The sequence below is a fragment of the Loxodonta africana genome, chromosome 21 (assembly GCF_030014295.1).
Source record: "Loxodonta africana isolate mLoxAfr1 chromosome 21, mLoxAfr1.hap2, whole genome shotgun sequence".
NCBI classification, from domain to species: domain Eukaryota; kingdom Metazoa; phylum Chordata; class Mammalia; order Proboscidea; family Elephantidae; genus Loxodonta; species Loxodonta africana.
The window spans coordinates 27,657,813-27,683,169 of record NC_087362.1 but is presented as its reverse complement, the minus strand read 5'-3'; the positions used below and the strand labels follow the sequence as shown (position 1 = coordinate 27,683,169).

The 25,357-nt window shown below is 52.2% G+C and overlaps 3 gene segments (V, D, J or C); all 3 read right to left on the bottom strand.

The window, feature by feature from the left end:
* Nucleotides 1–25,357, bottom strand: part of LOC104846692 (immunoglobulin heavy constant gamma 1-like) — a 398,675-nt gene that overhangs the window by 119,627 nt on the left and 253,691 nt on the right.
* Nucleotides 1–25,357, bottom strand: part of LOC135228350 (immunoglobulin heavy constant gamma 1-like) — a 441,642-nt gene that overhangs the window by 163,609 nt on the left and 252,676 nt on the right.
* On the bottom strand, nt 6,942–18,261 carry LOC135228351 (immunoglobulin heavy constant gamma 1-like). The segment is given in 7 exon segments: nt 6,942–8,479; nt 8,684–8,814; nt 10,756–11,076; nt 11,159–11,488; nt 11,600–11,665; nt 12,068–12,358; nt 18,132–18,261. Coding segments are annotated over 6 exon segments (1,026 nt in total).

Below are 25,357 nucleotides of genomic sequence, written 5' to 3'. Positions count from 1 at the left end.
AGTGGTTAGGTTGAGTCCTGCTTTTCCCCTTTTGCAGGAGTGAGGTCAGGATAGTTTTCTGAAATCTTCTTAAAAGGCAGTGTGGGATAGTAGAAGGCATATGAACTTTGGAGTCCAAATACCTGAGTTCAAGTTCTTGCATCCTACCCACAAGTAGGATGCTGAAGCCTCTTTAAAGTCTTTGTTTCTTCACCAGTAAAATTGAGACAGTGACTCCTACTTCTTGTTTTTAGGTACCGTTGAGTCAGTTCCGACCCATAGCAACCCTATGCACAACAGAACAAAACACTGCCTGGTCCTGCGCCATCCTCACAATCGTTGTTATGCTTGAGCCCATCGTTGCAGCCACTGTGTCAATCCACCTCGTTGAGGGTCTTCCTCTTTTCCACTGACCCTGTAGTCTGCCAAGCATGATGTCCTTTTCCGCTGACCCTGTACTCTGCCAAGCAATATGTCCAAAGTACCTAAGACACAGTCTCGCCATCCTTGCTTCTAAGGAGCATTGTGGTTGTACTTCTTCTAAGACAGATTTGTTTGTTCTTTTGGCAGACCATGGTATATTCAACATTCTTTGCCAACACCACAATTCAAAGGTGTCAACTCTCCTTTGGTCTTCCTTATTCATTGTCCAGCTTTCACGTGCATATGATGTGATTGAAAATACCATGGCTGGGTCAGGTGCACCTTAGTCTTCAGGGTGACATCTTTGCTCTTCAACACTTTGAAGAGGTCCATTGCAGCAGATTTGCCCAATACAATGCGTCTTTTAATTTCTTGACTGCTGCTTCCATGGCTGTTGATTGTGGACCCAAGTAAAATGAAATCCTTGACAACTTCAATCTTTTCTCCGTTTATCATGATGTTGCTCATTGGTCCAGTTGTAAGGATTTTTTTTTTCTTTATGTTGAGGTGTAATCCATACTGAAGGCTGTGGTCTTCAATCTTCATTGGTAAGTGCTTCAAGTCCTCTTCAGTTTCAGCAAGCAAGGTTGTGTCATGTGCATAACACAGGTTGTTAATGAATCTTCCTCCAATCCTGACGCCCTGTTCTTCTTCATATAGTCCAGCTCCTCGGATTATTTGTTCAGCATACAGGTTAAATAGGTATGGTGAAAGAATGCACCCCTGACGCACACCTTTCCTGACTTTAAACCAATCAGTATCCCCTTGTTCTGTCCGAACAACTGTCTCTTGATCTATGCAAAAGTTCTTCATGAGCACAATTAAGTGTTCTGGAATTCCCGTTCTTCGCAGTGTTATCCATAGTTTGTTACGATCCACACAGCCAAATGCCTTTCAATAATCAATAAAACACAGGTAAACATCCTTCTGGTATTCTCTGCTTTCAGCCAGGATCCATCCGACATCAGCAATGATATCCGTGGTTTCACGTCCTCTTCTGAAACCGGCCTGAATTTCTGGCAGTTCCCTGTCCGTATACTGCTGCAGCCCTTTTTGAATGATCTTTAGCAGAATTTTGCTTGTGTGTGATATTAATGATATTGTTCTATAATTTCCACATTCAGTTGGATCACCTTTCTTGGGAATAGGCATAAATACGTATCACTTCCAATCAGTTGGCCAGGAAGCTGTCTTCCATATTTCTTGGCATAAACGAGTGAGCACGTCCAGCGCCGCATCTGATTGTTGAAACATCTCAATTGATATTCCATCAATTCCTGGAGCCTCGTTTTTGGCCAATGCCCTCAGAGCAGCTTGGACACCTTCCTTCAGAGCCATCAGTTCCTGATCATATGCCACCTCTTAAAATGGTTGAATATCGACTAATTCTTTGTGTTATAATGGCCCTGTGTATTCCTTCCATATTCTTTTGATGCTTCCTGCATCTTTTAATATTTTCCCCATGGAATCCTTGACTATTGCAACTCAAGGCTTGAATTTTTCTTCAGTTCTTTCAGCTTGAGAAACGCCGAGCATGTTCTTCCCTTTTGGTTTTCCATCTCCAGCTCTTTGCACATGTCATTATAATACTTTATTTTGTCTTCTGGAGAGGCCCTTTGAAATCTGTTCAGTTCCTTTACTTCATGAATTCTTCCTTTTGCTTTAGCTGCTCGATGCTCAAGAGCAAGTTTCAGAGTCTCCTCTGACATCTACCTTGGTCTCTTCTTTCTTTCCTGTCTTTCAGTGACCTCTTGCTTTCTTCATGGATGATGTCCTTAATGTCATTCCACAACTCTTCTGGTCATCGGTCACTAGTGTTCAATGCATCAAATCTGTTCTTGAGATGGTCTCTAAATTCAGATGAGGTATGTTCAAGGTCATATTTTGGCTCTCGTGGACTTCCTCTGAATTTCTTCAGTTTCAGCTTGAACTTGCTTATAAGCAATTGATGGTCTGTTCCGCAGTTGGTCCCTGGCCTTGTTCTGACTGATGATATTGAGCTTTTCCACCATGTCTTTCCACAGATGTAGTCAATTTGATTTCTTTGTGTTCCATCTGGCGAGATCCATGTGTATAGTCACCGTTTATGTTGGTGAAAGAAGGTATTTGCAATGGAGAAGTCGTTGGTCTTCCAAAATTCTATCATTCGATTTCCAGCATTGTTTCTATCACCAAGACCATATTTTCCAACTACTGATCCTTCTTCTTTGCTTCCAACTTTTGCATTCCAGTCACCAGTAATTATCAATGCATCTTGATTGCTTGTTTGATCAGTTTCAGACTGCAGCAGCTGATAAAAATCTTCTATTTCTTCCTGTTTGGCCCCAGTGGTTGGTGCATAAATTTGAATAATAGTCATATTCACTGGTCCTCCTTGTAGGCGTATGGATATTATCCTATCACTGACAGCGTTGTACTTCAGGATAGATCTTGAAACATTCTTTTTGACGATGAATGCAACACCATTCCTCTTTGAGTTGTCATTCCCAGCATAGTAGACTATATGAATGTCCAATTCAAAATGGCCAATACCAGTCCATTTCAGTTCCATTTCATTTTTGATGATTTCCAATTTTCCTAGATTCATATTTCGTACATTCCAGGTTCCGATTATTAATGGATGTTTGCAGCTGTTTCTTCTCATTTTGAGTCGTGCCACATCAGCAAATGAAGGTCCCGAAAGCTTTACTCCATCCACGTCATTAAGGTCGACTCTACTTTGAGGAGGCAGCTCTTTCCCAGTCATCTTTTGAGTGCCTTCCAACCTGGGGGCTCATCTTCCAGCACTATATCAGAGAATGTTCCGCTGCTATTCATAAGGTTTTCACTGGCTAATGCTTTTCCGAAGTAGATTGCCTGCTCCTTCTTTCCAGTCTGTCTTAGTCTGGAAGCTCAGCTAAAACCTGTCCTCTGTGGGTGACTGTGCTGGTATCTGAATACCGGTGGTATAGCTTCCACACCCTCCCCTACTTCTTAGGGGGTATTATCAGCATGAAATGAGAGAAGGGTTTCTGTTGTGGATTAAATTGTGTCCCCTAAAAGGATATGTTGAAGTCCTAACCCCTGTACTTGTAACTCTGAATTTGTTTTAGAAAATGAGGTCTCTTATAAAACATGTTATCAGTTAAGTCACACAGGAGTAGGATGTGTCCTAGTCCTAATCCCTTTTGAAAGGTGTCTTATAAAAGGGAAGAAGTTAGCCAGAGACAGGGAGACAGAAGAACGATGAGGCAGATATGATAGCAAGCCAAGGATTTTCATGGATTTCTGGCAGCCACTAGAAGCTAGGAGAGAGGCATGGAGGGAGCCCTTGGTGGCAATCGACATGGTCAAGACCCTGCTTTGGACTTCCAGCCTTCAGAACTGTGAGACAAATTTCTCTTCTTTGAAGCCACTCATTTAGTGATATTTTTTATAATAGCCCTAAAACACTAAGACAGTCTCAGAAAACTCTGAAAAGTCAAAACACTGTGCAAACATCAGGCATGGTTATTGTCATCTTTTACTGCTTATTCGAGTTACCTCAAGTACTGGAGAAGCATTTTGACAATGCTTTTGCTAGGACATGCCATGGTAACAAGCAACCCCCAAATGGAAATGGCTTGTAGCATAATAGCTTTATTTCTCTCCCATTTCTATATCTCTTGCAGTTGTCTGTGACTCTGTGTGGCTATGTTGTCATTGCCTTCTTTATTCTGGGATCCAGGCTGAAATAGAAGTGCTTTCTGGAACATGCTGATCTCAAGCAAGAGAAAAGGAGCAATGGTGGAGCCACACTTTGGAAACAAGGTGGGACACCAAGGCCAATATCAGTGGTGACATGTGTATTCTCCTCTCAGGGGGACAGCATGCTCACAGCAATTAGGGGGCAGTGAATAATGAAGAGCAGTACTGTGATTTACCATCAGGATGTGGATACAGCTGGTGAGCTCAGCACAGTCTGCCTGAGAGCCCATGTGTTGCTAGGTCTTGTGCATTTTGTGCATCACACCTTCCCGGTCTGTCTTTGTATTCCCTGGTGCCACTGGGCCCATCTTGGTGTGGTCTTTTCTCACATCCTGTATGGACAAGCTCTTACCTCCCCTCTGGTCTCTTTCCTCTGGCCTGAACTTCTGCAGCCTACATTTGAACAGAGGTTGGGGGATGGCCATATGTGGGGCAAGGTTACTAGCCTCGAATCCAGAGGTCCATGTACAGACCCACAACTCCACATGCCAGTGGGGTGATATTGGTCATGTTGGGGAAGGTTACTAGCCTGGAATCCAGAGGTCCAGACACAGACCCACCACTCCACATGCCAGTGGGGTGACATTGGTCATGTCACTGACCTTTGCCATCTACCCAGCCCTGGCCACATCCATACCAGGGCCTGGGCTAGACAGTGGGATACAACATGAAGAAGGGGCTAGGATGTCAGTGCTCATTTCTCTCCTCTTCTTGCCCAAACTGCAGCCCTGCAAACTTGAAGGCACGCTTAGATACCATCCTTGGACTTCACACCATGGACGTCCTGCATGGCCTGGCCATCATGTGCTGGGATTGAGCCATGGGTCACGAGGGCACTGTGGAGGTTAGATCGTGGCAGCCTTTGCTTCATGCAGACCTGCAGGAAAGGGGGTGCCCATGCTTAGAGTTCCAGGCAAGTTTCGAGGGCCAGAATCTTCTCCAGGTGGAGATCCCTCTGGTCATCTGTCTCCTCTGTCTTCATCTGTGTTTACTTGGCCGTGTCCTGGCTTCTATTTGGTGTCCATGTGTGTGAATAGACCGATGGCATCTTGGGAGCTCTCTCCTTAGCTAGGATAGGGCTGGCAGGTGGTGTATCCTATTGTCTGCATGGCCTCTCAGGCGAGGATCCAAGGGTACACCCAGGTCCCTTTGCCCCTTGCATGTAGCTCCACAAAACGAAAGCCTTATGGTTTAAAGGGCCACAATTTGGCAGCACTTATGGAGCACAACCTGCTCCATCTCAGGCTCCCTGAAGCTTGGCCCTGTGTCTAATGCAAGGACCCTCTGGTGGTGTTATGGGGTGAATTGTGTCCCCCCCCAAAATTACGTTCACTCTGTAAATGGGAGAGTTCTTGTTATTCTTTGCTGTCACGTCAGCCCCCAACTCATGGTGAGCCTGTGTACTGTGGAACAAAGTGCTGCCCTGTCTTGTTTGAGTACCACGACTGGTTGTGGATCAAGCCATTATAATCCGTAGAGTTTTCATTGGTTGATTTTCAGAAGTAGTTCACCAGGTGTTTCTTCCTAGTCCAACTTAGCCTGGAGCTCTGCTGAAAGCTGTCCAGGATGCAAGCCTCCACTGATTGACAGGTGGCATGTTTGCCAGAAATTGAATCCAGGTCTCATGCATGGAAGTTGAGAATTCTACCACTGAACCACCAATACCATCCCTACCCTCTTCCCCCCCTTAAAAAAATAAATTATGTTTAAGTCTTAATCCTGTACCTGTAAGTGTGACCCTGTTCGGAAACAGGTTAGTCTTTGTCATGTAATGAGGTCATACTGAGTAGGGTGGTTCCTACGCCTAATCATTTCTGACTGGTGTCTTATAAAAAGAGCAGGATAGACACAGAGACACACACAGGGTGAAGACAAACACCAAGGAATGCCAAGCGACTGCTGGGGCTATGAACAAGGGTAGGCCCCCTTCTCTCCTTAGAGCTGATGCTCTGATTCTACCCTCCTGAAATGTGAGACAATAAATTCCGGCTCTTTAAATCCTTCCAGTTGTGGTATTTCTCTTAAGGCAGCCCTACAGAAGTAAGACAAGTGGCAAGAACCCAATCATGTCTGTTGCATGGCCCCTGCTTCCCACTCACAGCTATTCCAGAAGTTGAGCCTGGACTCTCATAGCTGCCTCTCCTATCCTCCCTGTCTTCAGAGCAGCTCCCAAGCAGCACCATCCAATGAACCCCTCCATACTCCTTCCCTGAATAAAATTACCTGTACCTCCCTACAGCCTCCAGGACATGGGTCAGCAACTGAAAGGTGCTTTTGGCCTGGCTCTTTGATGGCCCTTTTTTGGTCATCCCACCTGGTTCTGGCCTCCCTTCCAGCACAGTGATGGCCAAGGCTAGACATAATTCCTATGTAGTGCCTTTGTGCTCTGCTCCCCCAGCCTCAGGGGCATCCTTGAATAGCCTCCTGGAACCTCCTCGATCCATCCATCTCAGGTGCTGAGATCACTACTCCTGGACTGCTATCCTCAACCACCTGGAACCATGGGTGTCGGCTCAGACTTTGTCCCACACAATGCTAGCCACAGTCCCTCCAGTGAGGGTGGAGGCTGTCCTCAGGCCGATTTGTCTTGTCTACACCACAGAGCAAATGGGCAGACACATCTGATGCCTTCCTTACTGTGAGGTAGAAGTGTGCTGGAGAAGAAAGGACACCGATGGTGGGGATTCCCAAGGGACCCTGGCCAGTGCCGGGATCTGAGTATGTGCAGGGTGCTCTGGGACCCATGGCTTGGGCAATCTCACTACTGGGGTTGGTATTTGAAGGGTTGAAATGGTGTCACTATAGAAAGACTACTAGTATGATACTTGGTGTGGTTTAAGACCATTTTATTGTAATGGGAAAACAAAAACAACACATTTACGTGAAAGAAAATCAAGGGAATTCAGAAAATTAAAAAGAGGTAAGAAGCTATAAAGCTGATGGATGTGGCATTTCTTTGGTGTCGTTTGCTTCCATTTGCGTCATTCTTCTTCCCACCTTAAAATGTGGGGTCAGCATTCTGGTTCCTTTGTGGTGTGACTCTGCTGAATATTTGCTCGAAGGGAAGACAGGAGACGGAGCCCAGAGGGGTGGCAATGCTTGGCCCTGGGACCTCTGTGCAGTGCAGGCGACTGGGCTGGCCTGACTCCCCATCAGAGTTTTGTTCACCAGATGCCCACTCAGCATCTTGTCATTCTCCTCGTCTCCATTCTGTTTCTATTTGGCCACCTCTGTCCCGAGGCCCATGGAGGTGGCCTCCTATGGCACGTACTGACCATTCGGGCACCAGTCACCAGGCCTCTTTCCAGGAGGCTTTCCGGCCACTTGCCCCTCAGACCTGATGTCCTTCCTGATTGGTGCATATGCCACCCTCACCCAGAGGTCCTGCCCTTGCACCCCCCAGACCCTGCAGTGTCTGTGGGTATGGCCCAGGCCTTCTCAGGTGGCCTCCTGGGTGGCAGCGAGGCTGGGCCTTGAGCTGGAACTCTGTTGGTGGCTGGGAGATGGTGGGTATCCTGGGTCAAACCCTTTGACTGGCCCTCATGTAGGCAGAGGCTGGGAGCTCCTGTCCATTAGGTTGAACCGTTCATGTAAGAGTACTACATGAGACTCCTGGATTGGATGGAAAGCCCCTTCCCAAGAGCCAGAGACCAACTCCCCAGTTAAAAATGAAAAGGAGCCTCTTCCTCAGGCCAGGGGCCACAGAAGTGGTGGGGGAATCCCAGCGGTCTCCCAGGGTGGAACTGGTCAGGTGAGGGCTGGAGGAAGGGCCATTCAGTGAAGGTTGCAGCACTTCCCAGAGAGCATCCTGCTGGGGGTGATGGTCAGTGGCTACCCTGTCTTGGCACATGGTGTCACCTCAAAGATCTTTGAGATTTGGTGTCTCTCAGAACCAGGCCTAGGGTGGGGCCTGAACTGAGGTCCCTCCTCCAAATGAACATGGGAAATACTGGCCCATCCCATCCTCCAGAATGGACATGCACAGCTGACTCTGAGGGTCTCCCAGTGCGATAACCCCACTGGCGCTCCTTGTGCTACTATAAATAGTGCTTAGGTTTAGGGTAGGGGGGCATCCAGGCTGCTGGTTCTGGGGGGAACCTGCTGTCCAGCAGGTTCCCTCACAGGAGGGAAATGAGATAGCATGGTCAAAGGGCAGCGAGTGGTCAGGAGTGGTGGTATCAGAGGGCAGAGTGGAGCTTGGGTGGAGGGTGGAACCACTGAAGCCTGTGGTGGGTTTGGCTTCTATGTGTTCCTCTCTCAGCAGCCCCTAGCCAGCCTGCCCGATCATATTTCTGTAATCGGGGATGATGGTCCGCTTCAGCTCCGCCACCGAGGAGAAGATCCACTTGATCTGCGGGTGACAGCGTGACCACAGTGAGCAGGCCAACCCAGTCCCCTATGGCCCCAGGCCCTGAGCCCTGATGCTCCCTCTCTCCCTCTATCTACAAGCCTAGAGTCCAGCTGCTCCATGCATGGGGACCTTACTGGCAGAGTAGCCCACTGTGGGGAGTGATGGCTGGGTGCTGGCATGGGGTAGAGGTCCTGAGCATCAGACCTTGAAGAGGGTGATGATGGCGCTGTAGCACATGCTGAGCAGGAAGAGGGTGACGAAGATGGAGATGGTGGTCCACAGTCCGTCCAGCTCCCCATCCTGAACCTCCGCACAGCTCTCATCGGGGTGCAGCTCTGGGAAGGGGATGAGGGATTAATGAGGGTCTCCCTGCTGTGGGGGCTGGCGCAGAGATCGGAGACAAGAAGGTACAGGAGGAAGGGCCCCATCCATGCTGGGGGTGGCCCTCTAGTCCCTTCACCCTGCCCTTCCTGCCTGTCCCCTCCCAGGAAGGGCTGAGCAAGTAGGGCCCCATGGTCAGCTGTCTCTGGCCATGGCTCTTCTATGGTTTCTCAGAATAGTGCTGGGACCCCTCCCCAGCCTTGGGTACTGTCCTCAGTCCCATCCCTCTCCTACAGCTTGGACTGCAGCATGGCTGGGAACACCTGTCCCAGCTTACGGCCCAACCAGCTGTGAGAACCACTGGCTTTTGCTCACCTACCAGCACTAGGCTGGTGAGGGCAGCATAAGGGGCTATCCCGGGACATAGCCATCCCAGGTCCCCCTGCCTCCTGCTTGGGCCCCGGACCTTCCTTTGCATCTCCCCTGGTTGAAAAGGTCCAGAGGCAGGAGGGACAATACAGTCTGCCCTTCCCAGGGAAGCACAGTGTTAAGATGTGATGCTGGAGACAGTGAAGGGCTTTTGACCCCATGTGTGAGGGCATAGGAGTGTGAGTGTGCAGGAGGCCGGTGACAGTTTTTGTCATCACAGGATTGAGCTCGTGGTGATGTGAGGAGAGCAGGAGTCTCGCCCTTTTCAGCAGCTCTGGAGGGTGGAACTGGGAGCAAGCATGTGGGTCCTCACAGGTACTGACCTGTCTGAGTTGGTCAGGTACAGATGAGCTGGGAGCAACCCATGGGGCAGACGTGCAGCTTTGGAGTGTGTGGGATGAGGCTAGTGTGTGTGTTCGTGTGACCTGGGCTTGTGCTCACAGACATTGTACAGTTAGTTTGCCCTGTGTGAAGTCCCAGTGTATAAGGGGAGTCCTTCATGTGTGTGTGTGAATGTGTCCACGTGTTTGTGTGTGCATGCATGCCCATGTATGCACATGTGTGTGGGTGCATGTGTTTGCTTATAAGTGCATGTGTGCCTGTGTGTTTGCATGTTTTAAATTGTGCATATGCGTGCGTGTGTATGTATGTGTGTATATCTGTGTGTGTGAATATGAGTGAGTGCGTGTGTGCCATGCATTTGTCTGTACAAGTATGTGTGATTTTATGTGTACCTACATGCCCATGTGTTTACGTGTGTGTGTTTGTGTGTGTGTGCACTGTGATCCATGTATTTGTGTGTGCGTGTGTGCAGTATGTGTGAAGATAATCCGTGGGTGCTAGAGTGTTGTTTAGCAGGAGAGGCTTCTTTTTCGTGGGTCTGAGTTCTGTGTCCATGTGGGTGTCTGGTTGGTGCCCTCCCTCTCCTGGGCAGACTGCCTGCATCTTGAGTGTGTTGTGTGGAGTGGTCTGTTCTTGGAGCCCCAGTGGAAAAAGAGGGCGTGTCCCCATATCCAGGCGCCTCCGTGTGAACACAGAGCCACCATGGGGAGCTCCTACAAAGCCCTGTGGACAGGGACCCCAGGGGACAAGTCAGATACTCTCTCTACCACACAGCTTCCCTAGTTGCATCTATGTGCTCCCTCCCCCACTCCAGCCCAGAGTAGCTGCTGGCTGGAGGACGGACCCAGAGAAGAGATACTGTTGGCAAAGGACCTGTGCCTGTAGCAGCCTGCCTAAGGCTGGCTTCTCCCATGTGGCCTGCACAGACCCCCCACGCTCTCCCTCAGTGGTGATAGTGCAGATCTCAGGCCCCGCCTGACCCCACAGCCCCGCAGAGCCCAGGCTCACGTGGGCCTCAGAAAGAATCATGCCAGTCTTGCAGGACCCCAGGACAGAGCTGTGTGCTTTTATTTTCTGGGTGGATCACCTGGGGGTATTTACAGGTAAGGTTCCAAGTGTGCACAGGGGCCCTGGCAAGTGGTGGGGGAGGCACTTGCTGGGCCTGCTGGCCAGCACTCATTTACCAGGAGACAGGGAGATGGATTTCTGGATGTAGTGGTTGTGCAGCGCCTCGTGCAGCACCACGCAGGTAAAAATATCTCCTTGCTGCCATCTGTCCTTGGGCACTGTGAGCTTGCTGTACAGAAAGAAGGTCCCATCAGCCTCGAGCTGGGGTTCGGTGTTCTCATAGCTCTTCTCAGGCTCTGGCTGCTGGTTCCTCTGCCACGTAACATCAATATCAGACGGGTAGAATGCCTTCACCAGGCACGTGATGCTGACCTTGTCCTTGGTCAGCTCATCTCGATGTGGGGGCAGGGCATACACCTTTGGCTCCCAGGGCTGCCCTGTGGGGACAAAGGTGGAGAGAGTTATTCCCAGTGCAGAGGAAGGGGTTGTCTACCCCTTCTTGCCCTCCTGCTGCTTCACCTTTGGCCTTGGAGATGACCTTCTCAATAGGTGATGGGAGGGCCCCATTGTTGACCTTGCACTTGTACTCTTTGCCCTTGAGCCAGTCCTGGTGTGTGATAGGGAGTGAGCTGACCACACGGTACGTGCTGTTGTACAGCTCCTCCTGCAGGCTGGTCTTGGCTGTGTCCACCTCTTTGCCATCCACATACCAGCTGAACTGGACCTCAGGGTAGTCCTGGTCCACGTCTACCACCACGCATGTCACCTCAGGGGTTCGGGCGATCACGAGGGTGTCCTTGGCTTTGGGAGGGAAGATGAAGATGGAAGGTCCTCCCAGGAGTTCAGGAGCTGGTGGGAAGAGCTGAAAGTCAGTGACAGGGCCATGGGGGCTAGGGCATGGATTGGGCTTGTCCTCCCACTGGGGCTGGCTCCTTTTAGAGAGGGTGGGGCTCACTTTACCTGGGCACTTGCATTCGGAGCATTCAGGTTTCTTGGGGCGGGGGGTTTGTTCACCTGTAGAGGGAGCTGACAGACAGACAGGGTTATCTTAGTGGAAAGGAGAGTGGGCATCCCAGCTGGGGAAGGGAATGTTTTGCCCTCAGACTGGGATGAGGTCAAGTTAGGCTCTTCCATGCAGCTGTTGACAGCTCTGAGCCCCACCGTCCAATTCTGAGCCCCGAGACTAGGATTATGGGTATCCAGCCTGTGTGTCCCCTGTGCCTGGCGGATGACCCCAGGATGCACCCTCCTTGAATTTTGGGGACCCAAGAGTGGGGCAGGCAGAGCCCTTTAGTGGGAGGAGACAGACAGTGGTTGCTCCTCTTTCTCTGCATCTCTTGGTGTGTCAGGGGCCTCAGGCTGACCCTGAATCTGTCTGCTGGGGACACAGGCTGCGGGTCCCCCAGTGCAACCGTGCTCATGGCTCACCGATCTTCTTGTCCACCTTGGTGTTGCTGGCTGGGTGGGCAACGTTGCAAATGTAGGTCTGGCTGGTCCAGCCGCTGGCAGGCACGGTCACCATACTACTGAGGGAGTACAGGCCGGACGACTGCAGGACGGCCGGGAAGGTGCGTGCTCCAGACAGGGCTCCAGAGTTCCAGGACACCGTCACTGGCTCTGGGAAGTAGTTGGTGACCAGGCAGGCCAGGGCCACCTTGGATTCGGGTGTGGTCCCACAGCCGGGGGCCAGGGGGAAGACTGATGGGGCCGTGGTGGAGGCTGCAAGAGAGGGAGCCTACATGACCGTGTGCACAGGCTGATCCTGGCTGACTGTCTACCAGGCCTGTTCTCTGTGCTCACAGGCGCCAGGAGTGCACACCTGAGGAACACATCTGAGGCATATACCTGGGTCACACAGCTGGCCAGCCCTACCCACTCCCACCTCAGCACCCCCTCCCTGGAGGCCCCTAGGAAATTGCCAGGCCTGGGACATCTCTGACCTCTTGTGCTTCCAGGACAAGCAGCCTGGAAGCCCAGGACCATGGGGCTGGCTCGATCAGCCTGGCCAGCTTCTCAAGGCCACCTAGAGTCAGCTCAGCCCTGGGGTGTCCCAGTCCCTTCCTCCCACTTTGCTTATCCATTAGCGTTAATGTTGGTGGCACCATGTTCCCTACCTCCTCTGCCTGACCCCTGACTGTGGGCTCCAGCTCCAGCCAGCTTCTCTATGGTCTTTCAGCCAGTGACCACCTCTGGCCCCTCTTGTCCTAGCCCATTCCTGTACTTGGGAGTGGCAGCCTTTGCCGCATTGTACCAGAATTCCTGTACAGGGTGCTCCACCCAGAGCCTCTTGTTTCTCCTCTCTCACCCTTCTGTGTCACCAGGTCTCCAGGAGTCCACCGCCTCCCTCCAGGAAGGATCTCTCTCTGTAGGGAAGGCTGCCCAGGCCTTATCTCATGTCAATGACGGCTGGCCAGGTCCCTCTCTATCATGGAACAACACCCGGGGACATGGGCATGCCTTTCTCTGCCCTGCTTGCCTGTCTCCACTGGCCCAGCCCAAGCCCCCAGCCCAGGCTCCTTCTAATCTGCTCCTCTGGGCCTGTGCTCCTGTGGCCCCCTGTGACTCAACCAATCCAGCACCCCCACTCCCTGCGCTGTGGCCTACCTGTACTTCCAGGCCACTGTCCAGCTCCTAGCTCACCCAGACGCTTCCTCTTCCTAGCATGGTCCGGCCTGAGCTAGCCCCAAAGCACCACCTTCTGCTCCCTCCACAACCCAAACTCAGCCTGCCCCTGCCTTTGCCCATCTGGCTTCCAGGTCTGTCAGTTCAGCCTGAGCCCCACCCACCCTCAGGGCCTGCTTCCTAGCCCAGCAGCCCCTGAAACCAGGGCACCTCAGTCCGTCTTAGCCCAGGTGGGAGCTGTGCACCTGCCCTTGGATCCTCTTCTTCCCTGCTTGTGCCAATACTGTGAGCCCCAGGCAGGTCGAGTGCACCCTCTGTCCCTGAGTCCTCAGGCTTCAGAAGCTGAAGCCCACCCTTTCCAGGTCTCTACCCTCTGGCTATGGTCCCCGCTGGCAGCCCCCATCCCTTGCCCATTATTTATACCACAGGTTCCAGCAGCCCCTGCTCAGGACCCTCTGCTGGGTCAGCCACCTTGTGTTCCCGCCCCATAATGCCACCACCCCTGAAACAGAGCTGAGCCCTTTGGAAGAGCCTCTGGCTTCTCCCTCAGCCCTGGGGCCTCCACTGCCCAGGGTCCCCTCCCTGCCCCAGCCCAGGAGCTCCTGCCAGTCGTCTCCTGCCTCTGCCCACCTGCTCCCATCAGTCAGCTCAGGCCCGGCCCCTTCCAGCTTTCCCAGCCCAAAGCACCTTGCCCTCCTCAGGGCCCTCAGCACTGACCAACCAGAGCCCCTGTCCTAGCTCATGCAGGACTCCCCTGAGCTTTCTTCGCTGCTGCCCTGAGGCCCCCCACACAGGCCCTGAGCTCAGGCCCCAGTTCCGTGTCCTCAGGCCTTCTGCCCTTCTGCCGGCCCCAGCACATTTAGCCCAGACCTGCCAGGTGGCCCTCCTCTATTCACTCACTTGCCAGCACTGGGCTTGTTCCCTGGGCCACCAGGAGACCCACCCTAGGCCCGGCTGTTCAGCTGCCAAGGCCCTCAGTCTCACCTGTCAGAGCAACCAACTACCACCCACAACTCTGGGCCCCAGCTCTCTGACATCAACTCCCTGTACCCAGCTCCCAAATCACAGCTCCTAACTCTCAGTTTCTAGCCCCCAGCTCCCAGAACCCACTGGCCAGCTACCAGCCCCCAGCTCCTGGCTCCCAACTACCAGCTCTCAGCATTCAGCCCCCAGGTCCTAGCACCCAGCCCTCAGCTCCCATTCCCCAGTTCCTAGCATCCATCTCCCAGCCCACACCCCAGCTCTTAGCGGCCAGCTCCTAGCACTCAGCTACTAACCCCCAGCTTCTAGCCTCCAATCCCTAGCCTAGCCCAGAGCTCCTAGCTCTCAGCTCCCAGCCCCTGCCCCCATTCCCTAGTTCTCAGCCACCAGCTTCTAGCCCATAGCCATCAGTTCCTAGCATACAGCACCCAGCCCTTAGCTCCTAGCTCCCAGCCTTCAACTCCCAGCTCTTAGCAACCAGCCTCCAGACCCCTATCCCCAGTCCCTACTTCTCAGCTACCTGCCCCTAGCCCCTAACTCACAGCTCCCAGCCCCCATCCCCACCCCCAGCTCTCAGCTTCTAGCTCCTAGCCTCCAGCTCCCAGCCCTCAGCTCTCAGGTCCCAGCTCCCAGCCCCCATCCTCCAGCTCCTAGCACCTGGCTCCCAGCTCTAGCACCTACCTCTCAGCTTCCAGCATTCACTCACCAGACTCAGCTCCCAGTCTTTGGCTTCCAGCTCCTAGCAATCAATTCCTAGCCCTCAGGTCCCTGCCCTCAGCTCCCAGTTCCTAGCCTCCAGTTCCCAGTCCCCAGCCCCCACCTCTCAACCCTAGCCCCCAGCTCCCAGCCCCAGCTCTTAGCATCCAGCTCCCAGGACCCAGCCCCTAGCTCTTAGCAACCGGTTCCTAGCACCCAGCACTTAGTGCCTAGGCTACAGCCCCCAGCTCTCAATTCCAACTCCCAGTGCATAGCTCTTGGCACCAGGCCCCCAGGATGCAGTCATCAGCTCTTAGCTCCCATTTCCCTTTCCCTGCACCCAGCTCCCAGTCCTAGCATGTACCTGTCACCTCCCAGCATTCACTTACCAGCCTCCAGCTCTAGGCCTGCAGCCCCCAGCCCCCAGCTCCTAGTACACAGCTTTTGGCTTGTAGCTCCCAGCCCCTAACTCCTAACAACCAGCTCCTCAAACCCAGCTTTCAGCTCCCAGCCCCCAGCTCCTAGGCCCTAGTCCTCTGCTCTCAGCTCCCAGCTCCTAACACCTAGCTCCTAGCACTCAGCCCCCAGCTCCTATCACTCAGTTCCTAAACCCCAGCTCCCAGCCCCAAGCTCCTCATACCCAGCTCCTGGCCCCTAGCTCCTAGCCCCAGCTCCTAGCTACAAGCCCCTACCTCCTAGCCCCTGGCTCCTAGCCGCCTGCTCCCGCAGCCCCCAGCTCCTAGCCCCCAGCTCTTAGCTCCCAGCTCCTACCAAAAAACTTCTAGCACTGAGCTCCCAGTTCCTAGTACCCAGCCCCCAGCCCCCCTAGCTTCTAGCCCCCAGCTCTTAGCAGCCAGCTCCTAGCCCCACTCCTAGGAATAAGACCCCAGCTCCTAGCCCCCAGCTCCGAGCTCTCATCTCCCAACCCCAAACTCCTAGCACCCAGCTCCTAGTAGCCAGCTTCTAGCCCCAAGCTCCTAGCAATCAGCTCCTAGCTCCCAGCTCTCAGCTACCAGCTACCACTCCCAGCCCTGAGCTCCTAGCACTGAGCCCCCAGCTCCTAGCACACAGCTCCTAGCCCCCACCTCCCAGCCCCCAGCTCCTAATCCCCAGCTCTTGGCAACCAAATCCAAGCCCCCAGCTACTAGCTCTTAGCAGCCATCTCCTTGCACCTAGGTCACAGCCTCCAACTCCTAGGCCTCAGCTCCTAGCCCTGAACTCCTTGCCCTTAGCTCCCAGCCCCCAGCTCATAGCACCTAGCTCCCAGCCCCCAACTCTTAACCCCCAGCTCCTAGCCCCTAGCTCCTAGTGCCCAGATCCTAGCCACCAGCTCCTAGCCCATACTTCCTAACTCTTATTCCCCAGCTCCTAGCCCCCAGCTACAAGCCCCTAGCTTCTAGCCCCCAGCTCCAAGCCCCTAGCTCCTAGCCCCCAGATCTTAGCTTCCAGCTTGTAGCCCCGAGCTCCCAGCTCCTATTTCCCAGCTTCTGGCAATCCCAAGGTCCCAGCTATTAGTCCCCAGCCCCTAGCAGCCAGCTCCTAGCACCCAGGTCACGGTCTCCAGCTCCTAGGCACCAGCTCCCAGCCCTGAGCTTCTAGCCCTCAGCTCCGAGCCCCCAGCTCCTAGCGCTCAGCTCTCAGCCCCCAGTTCATAGCACCTAGCTCCCAGCCCCCAGCTCCTAACCCCCAGCTCCCCATACCCAGCTCCTAGCCCCCACCTCCCAGTCCCAGCTCCTAGTACCCACTTCCTAGCACCCAGCTCCCAGTCCCTAGCTCATAGCTCTCTGCTCCCAACCCCCAGCTCCTAGTTCCCAGCTCCCAGCCCCTGGCTCCCAACCCCCAGCTTCTAGGCTCCAGCTCCCAGCCCCCAGCTCCTAGCATCAAGCTCCCAGCCTCAGAACCTACCAGTCAGCTCTCAGCATCACCTACCAGCCCTCAGCTCTCAGCCCCAGCCCCCAGCTCCTAGCACCCAACTCCCAGCCCTAGTTCTGACCTCTCAGCTCCCAGCATTCATCCACCAACCACCAGCTCTCAGATCCAGGCTTTCGGTCCCTAGCCACAGCTCCCAGCCACCAGCTCTCAGCACCCAGTTTCCAGTCCCCATCTCACAGCTCCCAGCTCCTTGCACCCTGCCCCTATCCTTGAGCTCGCAGATCTCAGCCATTAGCTCCTAGCTCTCAGCTTCTAACCCCTATTCCTCAGATCCCATCTCCTAGCACCCAGTCCCTAGCCCCAGCTCACAACACATAGTACCCAGCCCCAAGTCCCTAGCACCTGGCTCCCAGATTCCAGCTCCCAGCTTCTAACTCCCAGCACCCAGCCCCCAGCCCCCCAGCTTCCACTCTTCAGCTCCCAGCTCCTAACACACAGCTCCTATCACTTAGCTACAAGCCCCTAGGATTCAGTCTCTGTGTCCAGCCCCTAGCATCTAGCACTCAGCTCCCAGCTCTCAGCTCCCAGCCCCCAGCTCTCTGCTACTATCCCCCCAACACCAAGCCCCTAGCACCTAGCTCCCAGCTCCTAGCACCCAGTTATGAGCTTGTTCACCAGATCTGAGCCCCTAGATCCTTGTCCCTAACAACCAGCCTCTAGCCCTATCTCCCAACCCATATCTCCCAGCTCTCAGCTTGTAGTCCCCAATTCCTCGTACCCCCTACCCAAGACCCATTTCCCTAGTTTCCTCCCAGATGAGTTCCTGGCCCCTGTCAGGCCTCACCTCAACCTCCCGAAGCCCAGCTTAGGCCCCTGATCTCCCCACTGGCAGGACCAGTGCTGACCCCCAACCATGACCCAAAACATGGCTCTGCCCTGTGCCCCCAGCCCAAATCAGACACTATGAAGCTCCCAGACCTCCACCCACCTATCCTGGCACTGTCTCCAGTGGCTCAGGGCCCCCTGCAGCCTGCCTCTGCCTGCCTTTGGCATCCAGCTCTGTTGGTGTGGCTGTGCCACTCCCACTGCTCCTTGGTCTCTGCAGTGGGCAGCTCCCAACCCCATGTGGCCAGCCACTCACCCCGAGTGGCCAGTTGTTCTCTGAGCCTCAAGGCCCGTTCCCTACTCTGCTCATTTCAGACTTCTTGTGGCTGTTTCCCTGTGTAGGTCTGGAAGTTCCCACCAATGCCCCTCCACCCTCTCCCTTGGCTCTGGCCCCCTCTCCTCTGCAGACCAGCTGCTCCCTGCCCACCCAACTCACCGAGCTAGTGTCCTGCTCTGGCCCTGGCCCTGGGGGCTGCTGGCCCCTCCCAGCCCCGGCCCCTGACTTGTGAACTCCTCCACAAGCTGCAACAACTAAGAACGGGATTGAAACCTGGCTGGCACAGCTTGCTTCCTGAAGTTCCCTTTTCTTCTGGGTGATTTCTGCCTCAGAAGCCTTGGGGGGAGTCCAGACACACTAGGGCGTCTCACATGGGTGTGTGGGGGAGGGGTGGTGCCCTGGGACCCAGAGGAGCCTGTGGGGGAGGGTGGCTAGAAGCACCAGGCAACCTTCCCCCCAGGATCCCCAGGCCAGTCTTGGCCGGGCAGCAACCATACCCCTCTCAGGCCCCCGACATCAAGTACCCAGAGCTTAAACCTGCCTGCAGGCTGAGTTTCCAGGGCCTCTCACCTGAACCCCATGGGCACTTCCCTCTTCCCTGACCCGGGTGCAGTGTGGGCAGATCAATGGCCCTGGATGATTCTGGTCCTTGGTGCTGCTCAGACCCTCAGCCCAGCCTCAAGCCCCATCCTCTTCCACACTCTTCTGAGCTACCAGAACAACTGGTCTGAGGAAGAAATCCCTGTCATTTTGATCCCTGCCTCTGGCTTCTGCAGGTGGCTTCCCTCCTGCCTCTTTGGCACCATCCTTGGCCCATCTTTCTGACCAAGGAATGGGCACAATTCCCTGGCCAGAGGGGACATTGGCCTCAGGATTCAGCCCAAGGGACATTTGCAGACACTAGAGAAACACACCGAGTCTGTATCATCCCTGGTCAGCTCATGCATGTTGATAACTTTGGCAAAGACCCTCAGCATGCTTCTTTCTTCTTAGTTTAGACCTGTGAGTTTGAACCCCGTAGAGTCCATGCCCACCACTAGGCCCAGCTTTCTGGAAGATCTGCTGGAAAATCTTCCATGTGGTGTGGAGCCCACCTTCTTCTGTTCCCAACCTGTTTTGGCTCCCTGGGCTCTCCCAGGACTGCTCCTGAATTATAGCGGTGTGGGCTGGTCTCCAGAAAAATCGGCAACTCTGGAGGTAATTACAGGATTCACAAGCACCAGGTGGCTACTGTCCTTGGACCAAGGAGGAGAAAAGCTGGTTGCTAATGGTCATTTGGGCATTTATGGTACTGGGCTTTATTGGAATCTGAAGAAATGTCACCGCTCCAGTTCTCAAGATCACATCCTTTCCAGGCAAATTCTTTCACATGAGACACCTGGTGAGGCTGCGAATTAATTCATCTGGTGTTGAGACTTGGCAAGCTGTTGTAGCAAACGTTGGGTCTGACTTTCAGATACGTTCCCCCCTACAATCACATTCATCCTGTGGTTATGAGAGAAAATGAATATTTTTAGGGCAGTGATGGGGCCCCTTGCCCTCTGACCTTGTCTCTAGCTGAGAGCTTGGAGTTCTGAGATCATCCTTCTCATTCTGTGGGCTCCAATGCAGAGATGAGAGGCCAGCCACTCCACAGTCCTTGCAGTCCTCATTCCTAAACATGGTCTTGCAACGGTATCTATCTCACCAAAGACTTGCTGTTAATTGCCACTTCATTTCAGGCAAATGTAGATGATTCTTCATGTGCCAGATTTGCCACAGTCTGCCAGGACTGCTCCTGTCTCCTTTCCACTGATGATCATTTCCTCCAAAATCAATCATAAATAATTAATCAGATAAGCAATCTCAGTTCCCATCTCCTGGGTTGTGCCTCCTGGAATTACTTTGTTACCCATTACTTTGTAAGTCAGGACTGAATCAAGAAAACCAGAATCCCCTCCAGGTATTTGAAAGAGGAAGGGACACAACATGGTGAATCAAATGCGCACAACCTTGTTCCATGAGCTAGGGGAGTGAAGATCGGGAAAAATCACTGTCGTCCAGAAACACTGAGTCTCAGGATTCCCAAGGAAGCATGTGGTTAACTGCCTGCCACACTGAAGTGGGTGATTCCCAGGAGGCTGCTCAAAACTACCACAGTGGTAAACATGATGAGCACTGGGGTGGGGTCCACTCACTCAGAATCTCAAAGAGAGAGCCCATCTCCACTTTTCTTTCTGGTATGCGTCAGATCACACACTGTGGGATTGAGTGCTGGCATGATTGTGTGCACATGTCCCATAACAACAAGAAGGTGAAAGCGAGTCCCATCATCGACACTAATTGGTGATTCTGTGGTAGAATTCTCACCATCCCTGTAGGAGACCCAGGTTCTATTCCCAGCTAGTGCACTTCATGTGCAGCCATCATCCATCTGTTAGTAGAGACGTTCATGTTGCTGTGATCCTGAAAAGGTTTCAGCAAAGCTTCCAGACTAAGACAGACTAGTAAGATAGGCCTGGAGATCTACATCTGAAAAGCAGCCAATGAAAACCTTATGGATCCCAATGGTCTGATCTGCAACCAGTCCCTGGGATGGACTGGGCAGCATTTTGTACCATTGCGCATGGTGTTGATGCGAGCTGCTACAACAACAAAACCCTGCTGGTAATCTTGTCACTGGAAAGTTAATGACTTTAGTTGCCTCACTGTTTGGATACCCTGGTTAAATGTATGGGTCTCCAGGAACCTTCTAGTTCTGGGAGATGCTGGCAGGTTGTATAGGGTTTCCTGGGCCAGCCCCTCCATTCTGAATGCTCTTCCAGAGACTGCAACCGACGTCTGTTTGTCCACACTGTGCTCCAAGGGGCTCTAGGCCCTCATCAGGTTCACTTTTGCCTCCTGCTTGAGTCCAAGTCCAAAAATAGAGTTAGGTTGTTCGTGACCATGATTATGAGTTGTGATCACAAAACCTTGTGTCTTCTAAGACATAAGGACTAAGCCAGTGTTTCCTAAAAGGAATGTCCATAAGAATCACTGGGCAGCATCCTAAATCTCCAACACGTTCTTGATCTTACTGGCCTGTCTTTGAATGACTCTCATCAGACCATCGGACAGGTGGATGGGTGGGGGTGGAGGAGAGAGGGCAGTAGGGTAACCCCTTCCTGGGAACCACTCTCTTAATCAGCCATAGAACCTGGAACATGTTCCAGCGATGCAGGAAGTTCAGAAGGTTTTCGCTAAAATCAAAACATATTTCCGAGGTTTATTTTGTGCTAATACAAATCAGGATAACAACTAAGGATCCCTTCCCTTTACCCGAGATACTTTTTTTGAGCCACCAACCCCAACCCAATTTCCGACCCTAACCCCTAGGGACGTAGGACATACGTTTCCAGCTTTTGGAGCCTTACTTTCTCTTTTGGCAACTCATGCAAAGTGGTTGGTATTGTTTTGACAAAATCCCTGTGTTGTGCTATGTTTAATCTCATAACACTCCTAAGCCAGTTCTCGGTCATGGCGAGTGTAAACATTTGCCTTTCAGGCTGAGTGGACCCTCATCTTCCCAGCTTAGCTAGAGGGGTAGATCTGGATATGTACCTCCTGGCTCTGCTGGCCTCAGTGATAGGGCCTTGGTCTAGTTATTTTTCAGGACAATCCATGACCCTCAAAGTCATGCCAAGGGGTGGACAGTAATGTCGGGTTCCGGCATCTGACAGACTTAGAAGGAACATGGAAAATTGGTTCTGTCTGATTCCATGTCCCCACTCAGTGACAAAACATTCTAGAAGTGCCAAAGGAGATCAGTTAAAGGATGTTCTCCCAGTATGCAGCATTGGAGGTTCAGCGGTAGAGTTCTCACCTTGCATGTGGGAGACCTGGATTCGATTCCCAGCCAATGAACGTCATGTGCAGCCACCACCCATCTGTCAGCGGAGGCTTGCATGTTACTATGGTGCTGAAGAGATTTCAGCAGAGCTTCTACACTAAGATGGACTTGGAATAAAGGCCTGGAGAAGGATTTCTGAAAACCAGCCAATGAAAGCCCTATGGATCACATCTGTGATCTGAAACCAATCACGGATGGTGCAGGACTGGGCAGCGCTTTGTTCCGCTGTGCATGGAGTCACTATGAGTTGAGGGCGGACTCGATGGAAACTTACACAGCCTCTCCCAGTGTCCCTCTCCAATAGCCAGAATAGACTGTCCCAATATGGGGAGACCTAGTGTGGTCTGCTCAGGATAGTCTGACATCCCCTAGCCTGCCGGGGAGGAAGATCAAGGCATCTCTGATGACAGCCCCTCCATTTCTTCTATGCTGTCAGCTCTGGCAACCCCTGTCCCCAGCACCTCTCTCCAGGTGCAACCCTCAGGCCATTCCAGCTGCCAGATACTCTGTTCCCCAGGTATGGTGCCAGGAAATGCCTGGCTCGGCCAACATTCACAGGTTGGCTCTGGTGCTGACTCTGTAAATGGTTTCACTCCCTGGCTTCTGGAAGGGGTGTCAGCTTAAGGGGAGCTGGCAGGAGGCCAGAGGAAGGGGTGACACCATGGCAGGGTTTACCTGGGCTCTCTCCCTCAGTGAACTGGCTCTGCTTTGTCAAGGTGGTCTCCAGGCTTCAGCAACTGCCCCTCCCTCCCTCCTCCTTCAGGCCCAGTGTTTTTTTTACCAGCTCTGGAGTCTGCAGTGATGTTGCAGGTATTTCTGCCCACACAAGTATCAGTAGGTGGTCCTATAGGAAATTGATGTTCGTGGATCTCATTTTGACCTAGGAAGGTGGCATTGCCCTGCCAGGACTCCTGGAGGGCATGTGGGGCATGGAAGCAAAGGTCTGCAGGGTCTGACACCCTCGTATAGGCCATCACTTTGAGCCTGGGTCGGGGGACTGATGGGGTTTGGTCCTGTTGGGTTTTTCCATGGCCCAACGCTGTGAGCCCGGGTCTTTATAACGTGAAAGCCATCCCACCTCCCTATCCAAGCAGGGTGCTATGACCAGGGGACCATGGATACTCACGCAGGCGACCCCTCCAGTCGTGTTGTGTGGGGAGCAAGGGAATGCTGAGCTAGGGTTGATACTGTGATCTGCACGTGGCTCCTTCCATGGGGGGTACTGGCTCTCTGCCACTGCTGCCCCCCACAACTCTGATGGCTCATTGTCACCCAAGATAGAGGTCACTTGAGCTGAAATTAACAAGGAAACCTGAGGAGGTTGCTGTGTGAGAGGTTGGAGGTCCCTCTGACCAGATGGGGCCTTTGCCCTGGAGTGGGAAGAGGTGCTGGGATCCAGGGCAGGATGAATGGTGCTTTCATTACCTGTCGGGGATTATAGAGATATGTCTACCGGGCTGTGGGACTGGGAGTGTATAAGAACGAAAATGGAATGTTTCTGTTCCTGGACCACAAAATGTGGTAAGTGATCGACAGATTTGAAGATCGTCCAAAGGAGCCTGCCTTGTCCTGCACCCTGGGGGTAGTGGTGTCTTTGTTCCACACTGCTGCTGTAACACAGATTCCACAAGTGGGGGCATTAAGGAACAGCAATTTATTGTCTCACAGTTCAGGAATCTGGAAGTCCGTATTCAGGATGTGGTTCTAGAAGCCAGCCCTTTTTCTATTTCAACTTCTAGTAGCTGCCAGGCATCCTTGGCGTTCCTAGGCTTATAATTCATCTGCTCCCATTGTGCGATAGTGTCTGTGTTCCCTTTGCCTGTGTGTGTGTGTCTGTGTCTAATCTCAGAAGTGATTAGTTTTAGGACCCATCCTACACTGGTATGACCTCAACTGATTGATTGATGACATTACATTAGATTGCATCATGAAAGGTGGTTATCTTATATTGTTTAGTTGTGTAGGGGCTAGGATTCCAACACATATATATTTTTTCCATTGTACTATATTCATGACTTTTTTTAATGTGATTTACATGAAAGTTTCAGAGCAAATTAGTTTCTCATGAAACAGTTAATACACAAATTGTTTTGTGACATGGGTTGCTAACCCTGTGATGTGTCAACCCTCTACCCTTCTCCACCCCATTCTTCCTGTCCCTTCCTGTCTTCCTGTCTTTGCTTTTGGGCTAGTGTGCCCATTTAGTCTTCTGTACATGATTGAACTGTCCTCACATGTGTTATTGTTGGCCCTATACATGATTGAACTATGAAACATGTCCTGCACATGTGTTATTGTTGGCCCTATAGATGTGTCTAATCTTTGAGTGAAGGGTGATCCTCAGAAGTGACTTCAGTATTGAGGTAAAAGGGTGACTGGGGCCACATTCTCGGGGTGTCTCCAGTCTCTAACAGGCCAGCAAGGCTGGTCTTTTTCTTGTGTGTGTGTGAATTTGAATTCTGTTCTGCATTTTTCTTCAGCTCTGTTTCAGACCCTCTATTGTGATCCCTGCCCGAGCCGTGAGTGTTGGTAATCTGGCACCATCTAGTTATTCTGGGCTCAGGCTGGTGGAGGCCGTGGTTCATGTGGTCCATTAGTCCTTTGGGTAATCTTTCCATTGCGTTTTTGGTCTTCTTCATTCTCTTTTGTTCCAGCCAGGATGGAACCAGTAGATGTATCTGAGATGGCCACTCATAGGCTTTTAAGACCCCAGTTGCCACTCAACATAGTCAAATGTAGGACAATTTTTTTATACATTGGTATGCTAGTTAAGCTAGATGTCCCCGAGACCATGGTCCCCAGCCCTCAGCCTGGTAGCTCTGTCTCTCAAGGCATTTGGATGTGTCTGTGAAGCGTCTCTGACTGTGTCCTGATCAAAATGTGCTGACTTCCCCAGTATTGTATTCTGTCTTACCCCTCACCAAAGCTACCACTTACCTACTATCTATTTAGGGTTTTTCCCTCCCTTCCCTCCCCTCCCTCATAACAGTTAAAACTTACCTCTTTCTGTGTGGAAACTTTTTTCCTGTGTTTTTTATAATAGCCGTCTCATACATATTTGTCCTTTTGTGACTGACTTATTTCAATCAGCATAAAGCCCTCCAGATTTACCTATGTTGTCAGGTGTTTCCCAGATTCAACATTGTTCTTTATCGTTGGGTAGTATTGCATTGTGTGTATGTACTATAGTTTGTCCATTCATCTGTCGATGGGCACTTAGGTTGTTTCAACTTTTTGCTGTTGTGGATAATACTGCAATGGACATGGGTGTGCATATGTCTGTTCATGTGATGGCTCTTATTTTTCCAGCATATGCGCCTAGGACTGGGATCGCTGGATTGTATGGCATTTCTATTTCTAGCTTTATAAGGAAGTGCTGTATTATTTTCCAAAATTATTGTACCATTTACATTCCCACTAGCAGCGCGTAAGGGTTCCAAGCTCCCTACAACTTTACCAACATTTATCATTGTCTGTCTTTTTGATCTATGTCAGTAATGTTGGGGTGAGATGGTAT